The sequence below is a fragment of the Antennarius striatus genome, chromosome 17 (genome assembly GCF_040054535.1).
Source record: "Antennarius striatus isolate MH-2024 chromosome 17, ASM4005453v1, whole genome shotgun sequence".
NCBI classification, from domain to species: Eukaryota; Metazoa; Chordata; class Actinopteri; order Lophiiformes; family Antennariidae; genus Antennarius; species Antennarius striatus.
The window spans coordinates 21,087,491-21,094,990 of NC_090792.1; the positions used below are offsets into that span (position 1 = coordinate 21,087,491).

General features: G+C 41.6%; 1 protein-coding gene across 4 annotated transcripts in view; it reads right to left on the reverse strand.

Annotated features, from left to right (window-relative positions):
* fgfr3 (fibroblast growth factor receptor 3) overlaps window positions 1–7,500 on the reverse strand; it is a 42,497-nt gene that overhangs the window by 17,949 nt on the left and 17,048 nt on the right. For all 4 annotated transcript variants that reach the window (XM_068338072.1, XM_068338073.1, XM_068338071.1 and 1 more), the window contains exon 5: window positions 4,584–4,753. In XM_068338072.1, coding sequence (XP_068194173.1) covers window positions 4,584–4,753 — 170 coding nt within the window. The remainder of the gene's footprint in view (window positions 1–4,583; window positions 4,754–7,500) is intronic.

The window sequence follows — 7,500 nt, forward strand, 5'->3', positions numbered from 1 at the left end:
TTTTGCACTGAAATAAGACTGAAAAAGTGGCGGTCGTCTTACTTTAGGGGTCTAGACATTATACCCATTCACAACGCTAGATGGCGCCAGATATCGTTCAAATGAATACGGAACTTAACTCCCCAGGCAAAGCAAACCCCTGTGACGAAGAGAAAAATAAAAAACAGCGGTAGGAAAGAAAAAAGAAGAAAATAAGAGAAGAGAAAAACGTAACGACAATCTGGAGAAAAGTGGGTGGAAGATCGGCCAGGTTAACCGGCTTGTGAAAGAGTTTTTGCATGATTTGAATGAGGCAAAATAACGCGCTTTTTCTCTCGAATATATAGTTATAATCATTTGTTTCAGATGTAATGTAAATATCTTCTGTTTAAAAATTAAATTTGGTGTTCAAAAAGTCTTTTTTCAAACTTGAGTCTTGAAAAAGAGGGGGTCGTTTTATAATCAGGGGCGTCTTATATTCAGGTCAATACGGTACTGTTGACTTGTTGTGTTTTATTGTGTAGATGTTGACTTGTTGTGTTTTATTGTGTAGATGTTGACTTGTTGTGTTTTTATTGTGTAGATGTTGACTTGTTGTGTTTTATTGTGTAGATGTTGACTTGTTGTGTTTTTATTGTGTAGATGTTGACTTGTTGTGTTTTTATTGTGTAGATGTTGACTTGTTGTGTTTTATTGTGTAGATGTTGAATTGTTGTGTTTTATTGTGTAGATGTTGACTTGTTGTGTTTTTATTGTGTAGATGTTGACTTGTTGTGTTTTATTGTGTAGATGTTGACTTGTTGTGTTTTATTGTGTAGATGTTGACTTGTTGTGTTTTATTGTGTAGATGTTGACTTGTTGTGTTTTTATTGTGTAGATGTTGACTTGTTGTGTTTTTATTGTGTAGATGTTGACTTGTTGTGTTTTTATTGTGTAGATGTTGACTTGTTGTGTTTTTATTGTGTAGATGTTGACTTGTTGTGTTTTTATTGTGTAGATGTTGACTTGTTGTGTTTTTATTGTGTAGATGTTGACTTGTTGTGTTTTATTGTGTAGATGTTGACTTGTTGTGTTTTTATTGTGTAGATGTTGACTTGTTGTGTTTTATTGTGTAGATGTTGACTTGTTGTGTTTTATTGTGTAGATGTTGACTTGTTGTGTTTTTATTGTGTAGATGTTGACTTGTTGTGTTTTTATTGTGTAGATGTTGACTTGTTGTGTTTTTATTGTGTAGATGTTGACTTGTTGTGTTTTTATTGTGTAGATGTTGACTTGTTGTGTTTTTATTGTGTAGATGTTGACTTGTTGTGTTTTTATTGTGTAGATGTTGACTTGTTGTGTTTTATTGTGTAGATGTTGACTTGTTGTGTTTTTATTGTGTAGATGTTGACTTGTTGTGTTTTATTGTGTAGATGTTGACTTGTTGTGTTTTATTGTGTAGATGTTGACTTGTTGTGTTTTTATTGTGTAGATGTTGACTTGTTGTGTTTTATTGTGTAGATGTTGACTTGTTGTGTTTTATTGTGTAGATGTTGACTTGTTGTGTTTTATTGTGTAGATGTTGACTTGTTGTGTTTTATTGTGTAGATGTTGACTTGTTGTGTTTTTATTGTGTAGATGTTGATTTGTTGTGTTTTTATTGTGTAGATGTTTACTTGTTGTGTTTTATTGTGTAGATGTTGACTTGTTGTGTTTTATTGTGTAGATGTTGACTTGTTGTGTTTTATTGTGTAGATGTTGACTTGTTGTGTTTTATTGTGTAGATGTTGACTTGTTGTGTTTTTATTGTGTAGATGTTGACTTGTTGTGTTTTTATTGTGTAGATGTTGACTTGTTGTGTTTTATTGTGTAGATGTTGACTTGTTGTGTTTTATTGTGTAGATGTTGACTTGTTGTGTTTTATTGTGTAGATGTTGACTTGTTGTGTTTTATTGTGTAGATGTTGACTTGTTGTGTTTTATTGTGTAGATGTTGACTTGTTGTGTTTTATTGTGTAGATGTTGACTTGTTGTGTTTTATTGTGTAGATGTTGACTTGTTGTATTTTATTGTGTAGATGTTGACTTGTTGTGTTTTTATTGTGTAGATGTTGACTTGTTGTGTTTTTATTGTGTAGATGTTGACTTGTTGTGTTTTATTGTGTAGATGTTGACTTGTTGTGTTTTATTGTGTAGATGTTGACTTGTTGTGTTTTATTGTGTAGATGTTGACTTGTTGTGTTTTATTGTGTAGATGTTGACTTGTTGTATTTTATTGTGTAGATGTTGACTTGTTGTGTTTTTATTGTGTAGATGTTGACTTGTTGTGTTTTTATTGTGTAGATGTTGACTTGTTGTGTTTTATTGTGTAGATGTTGACTTGTTGTTGTTGTCTGACCTGGACTACGCTGACGATGCATCTGGTTGTGAACTCTGAACAGTCACAGACGAGGGGCTGATATTTTTTGCAGTGAGCGGGGTGGTGAGGGTGGAGTTAGAGGTTCTGACCTGGTTACCTCTAACCCCCCCTGTCCATCACACAGCCCCCCCTGATTCTTTATGAAGCACCGGTGATGAGGTCGTCCAAAAGAAGAGAGGGAGGCGAGGGTCATGTGGTGAGAGTAGGGGGCACCTCTCTGGTGTGGCTCTGTCTCAGGGTCACTCCAGCTGAACCCGTATCACATCAGCTGCAGCAGGGGATTGTGGGAACGCCAGCGCCGGACTGCACAGGTTCCACCCCCCGTGAGTCATTACAGTAAGGAGGAAGACGCTGAGATGTATCCTCAGTCGCCATGGAAACCGAGTGTGCTCTTAAGTTTCCATTGAACTTCCTGCAGAAACCAGGAACTGAGGAGAGAGTCCGAGTCTGAGTCTGAGAACCAGTCCAAGTCCGAGTCCGAGTCCGAGTCGGGCCTCAGGTCAGTGCTGCGCCGCAAACGAAATGAGACGCCATCAGACTCATCAGGTCCTGAAGGGCAGCAACAGGTGTGTGTGTGTGTGTGTGTGTGTGTGTGTGTTAAAGACAACTGCTGTTGGTCTGCTGGGAGCAGATGTTGGAGATCTTTGTAAACTGTTAATAGCTGCAGGATCTCATTACATTTAACTCTTTAAATGCCAGAAAGTATTTCTCACCGCCTGACGACCAGAAGACGTCTTTACTCCAGCTTGAAAATTATACACACATATACCGTATTGGCCTGAATATAAGACGACCCTGATTATAAAACGACCCCCTCTTTTTCAAGACTCAAGTTTGAAAAAAGACTTTTTGAACACCAAATTTAATTTTTAAACAGAAGATATTTACATTACATCTGAAACAAATGATTATAACTATATATTCGAGAGAAAAAGCGCGTTATTTTGCCTCATTCAAATCATGCAAGACGACCCCCACTTTTTCAGTCTTATTTCAATGCAAAAAACACCGTCTTATATTCGGGCCAATACGGTATATATATATTATTTATATATATATATATATACCTATATATATATATATATATATACATATATATATATATATATACATATATATATATATATAAGGGGGGCGCGGCAGTGCCTCAGTGGTAAAGCGGGCGGTATAGCGGGTCGTCCTATGATTTAAGATCGGCGGTTCAATTCCCGCTCCCGCCCAAAAAAATACCCGGAGGTGAGCTAACAGTGGGAGGTGTCAGCTCACCTCTGGAGCACTGCCGAGGCGCCCTTGAGCAAGGTGCCGTCCCCTTTACAAATTGCTCATTTGAGGCGCACCAAGAAGGAGCTGCTGCCACTCTACCTCCCTGCACACCTACAGCCCCCCCCCCTGTGTGTGTGTGTGTGTGTGTGTGTGTGTGTGTGTGTGCACTACAGGGCCTGTATTCACTAATACATACTGTATGTATGCATGCGTTTGAATCATTAGCTAGAGTGTGCGTTCTTAATTTCCCTTCGGGGATCAAACCAGTATATTAAATAAAAATAAATATATATGCTTCATAAAATTAAATCTTGTCTTCTTCTTGGACTGATGGATTAATTTAGAAATTAGCCTTAAAATTCCAAGGTGAACAACCAGGACCAGTTTTTGTGACGCTGCAGTCACTATGAGGGAAACGTCTGTCATTACCCATCATACACCTCACCTCCCGGGGGCGGAGGGAATCTGCTGCTTTGGCTCAAACTCTACAACTGACGTCACCACGTTTGAGTTTATTTCAAACTAAAACACACGTTTAGCTGTCGGACCCCAGGAGCGCTGCGTCTTGAAGCAGGCTACACCCCAGGGGGCGCCGGGTGTCGGTCTGATGACAGCAGGCCTCCAGCAGCTGTTTCTGCGCTGCACGCCTGTCATCAGGAGCATCAGCAGCTCAACGCCGTTTGGACGCGGCGTTATTTCAGTGTGGAGCTGCCGCGTCCCGTCGGGGGCCACCGGCCTGGGGGGCCACCAGCCTGAGGGGCCACTCTGCTGAGAAGATTCAGAAGCGCCTTTCAGCACTGGTCCACTTATAGAAGTGAGCAACTGGGGGGTGGGGGGTGGTCACATCACCATTGGGGGGGTACAGCTTCACTGATAGCAGCTCAGCATCCCCCCCAGCTGATCCCACTGTGGACTGACCCTATAAACAGCCGGGGGTCTCCTCACCTTGATCCCGCCCATCCTCTGCTCGCCCTTGAACTCCCTCCCGTTCTTCAGCCAATGGATGCTCGGCGTCGGGTTTCCAGACGCGGCGCAGCGGAACTTCACCGTGTTGGCGGCCGGGATGGCCAGCAGCTTCTTGTCCATCCGGTCCGGCCTTGTCCAATAGGGAGCCTCTGAGGGGGAAGCACAAACAGGACCGAAGGTCACGATGGGGTCAAACCACACGGGACGTCTGGGGGTTGACGCGTCCTTCAACACGCATGAAGACGAGTCTCAGTCAGACGAGTCAAAGTCAGGAGTCAAGGTTTAGTCGCACCAAAGATTTCATGACTGAAACCCCTCCAGGGCTCAGGGGTCAAGTCTGTCAGAGGCGTAAAACCCACGACCCGTCGCTCTAAAGCACATGTGTCAAACTCAAGGCCCAGGGGCCAAATGTGGCCCTCCACATCATTTAACCTGGCCCCCGAGAACATAAAAGGTCAAGAGTGTCTAAAACAAACAGGTCAATAGTGTGCTTTGACCAAAAACTACATTTCCTACAATGCAGTAGTTCAGCCCATCTTAACTCTGACTAAACAGAGTGAACAAAGTTAACGTCCCAACTTGTGTCTGATGTTATTTTTCTTTATTGATAGTTTGATCCTTGATTGATGGAGTTCTGTGGGTTTAATAACCTGACAAATGAAAAGGATTTATGTTAGAACAGAGAAACAAACAAACATGTTTTTTCTGTCTAACTGTAATGTTTGGAACTAGAATCAGTCAGAAATTCAGTTATTTAACATTAAGGAGTAGTTACATTTAGTTACATTACACTGAGTTACATTTAGTTACATTTATTAGTTACATTAAGGAGTAGTTACATTTAGTTACATTACACTGAGTTACATTTAGTTACATTTACTAGTTACATTAAGGAGTAGTTACATTTAGTTACATTACACTGAGTTACATTTAGTTACATTTATTAGTTACATTAAGGAGTAGTTACATTTAGTTACATTACACTGAGTTACATTTAGTTACATTTATTAGTTACATTAAGGAGTAGTTACATTTAGTTACATTACACTGAGTTACATTTAGTTACATTTATTAGTTACATTAAGGAGTAGTTACATTTAGTTACATTACACTGAGTTACATTTAGTTACATTTATTAGTTACATTAAGGAGTAGTTACATTTAGTTACATTACACTGAGTTACATTAAGTTACATTTATTAGTTACATTAAGGAGTACCGTATTATCCGCACTATAAGGCGCACCTAAAAGCCTAAAATGTTCTCATAATCCCGTAGTGCGCTTTATAATCCGGTGCATTTTATATATGGATTAATATTCATATTAATATTGGTTAAAAACAAGATCGCTGAAAAAAAGCCGGCAGTCTGGCCGCCAGTCATGCCGCACTCCGCCACCAGAGGGCCCCCTCACAAGGCACTCGGGCCCACGCCCCCTAACAACGGTAGTCAAGGGGCGTCACCGAAGTCCCGGCTCTGACTGAGCTGCTCTCAGACGGTAGAGCAGACTGTAGGAGCACCGGTGATTACGTACAAAAACATAAGCCGGGCTTGCTCTAGCCATTCTCCACTTCGCCTTAGGCGAAGTAAATTCCAGATTGGCTACAAGGTTTTTAGACTGTGTAGCCACAGTGGCGTTCTTATTTTTTCGGAAAAAAGGCTAAAACTTACAACTTTTTCACTTGCTATTTCTGCTAGTGAGCGGCGCCAGCGCAGCTACTGCCGCTCGCTAGCGGTTCTCGCTATTTCCGCTAGCAAGCAGCGTTAGCCCAGCTACTTCCGCTAGCGAGTGGCGTCAGCGCCGCTACTGCTGCTAGCGAGTGGCGCTAGCAGAAATAGCGCCGCTATTTCCGCATGCTGACGGAAATAGCTGCAGTGACCCGAACGCTCCCGATCATTAAATATGCACTGGGGTCATGACCTCCTCTCGTCCAATGAACAACAAAAATATCGTTTTTTACAAGCTGAACCCGTGAATTGGTGACGACAAGGAGAGGACCATCGATCAAAAGAATCCAGTGTTTTCTAGTAGAGTTTGTGTTAAAGTCCTCATTAATAAACAAATGGTGAATGCTGAGGGGGGGGGGGGTGGAGACAGACCGATCAGAAGGTCAATGAAAGATATTATCAATACTTGTTTGTAGTCTTAGACTTTTGTTCCCTCTGACCAGCAGGAATAACCAGTAAACTACCAGTAAACACTGAGTAATATTTAGTCTGACTGTATCTTCAGAGTGAATGAAGTTTTCAATGGTTGAATCTCACATTCATTCCTGCATAAAGTAGGACAGAAATAAAGAGAGTTCAGCTTCAGCTGCTGGCTTTAGTGGCTTTTTGGAGGGAAACTGAACACAAGATTTTGTCCTCAGAGAGCAGGACAACAACCCCATTTTCTAAAACATTTCCCAGGGGAGGCCCACCGGACCCCCCAACGAGCGTCGGTCGTCCGCGCGCTACTGTCTTGGCCACAGAGTGTGGCTCACTCGATTCTTTTACACTGAGCCACAGTGGTTAGTCACACTAGCTCCTGGTACAAGACCAGATAAGGAACTTTCAACAATTCTGTTAATAAAGTCTGACTGACTGATCTCAGTATTTCTAACTATCTGGCGTCAGAAATAACCCACTTTAAACTGAACTGGTCTAAAAACCCCATTGTGCTGTCATCTGGACTCCAGTGACGGTCCATTCTGTTAGTCTGTGGAAACACATGGAGAAACTGGACTAAAGGTGAATAAAGACCCTCAGAGATGAACTTACAGCCTTTTCTGAAATTTCAAGAGCAGTCACTGCTAGACAAAGGTGTCTGGTGTGCTGCATTGATTTACAAATGTAGTTGATAGCTCTGAGGGGGCGGAGGGGCATTCAGGTTGTGTATTCTGTGTGCAGCGACGTG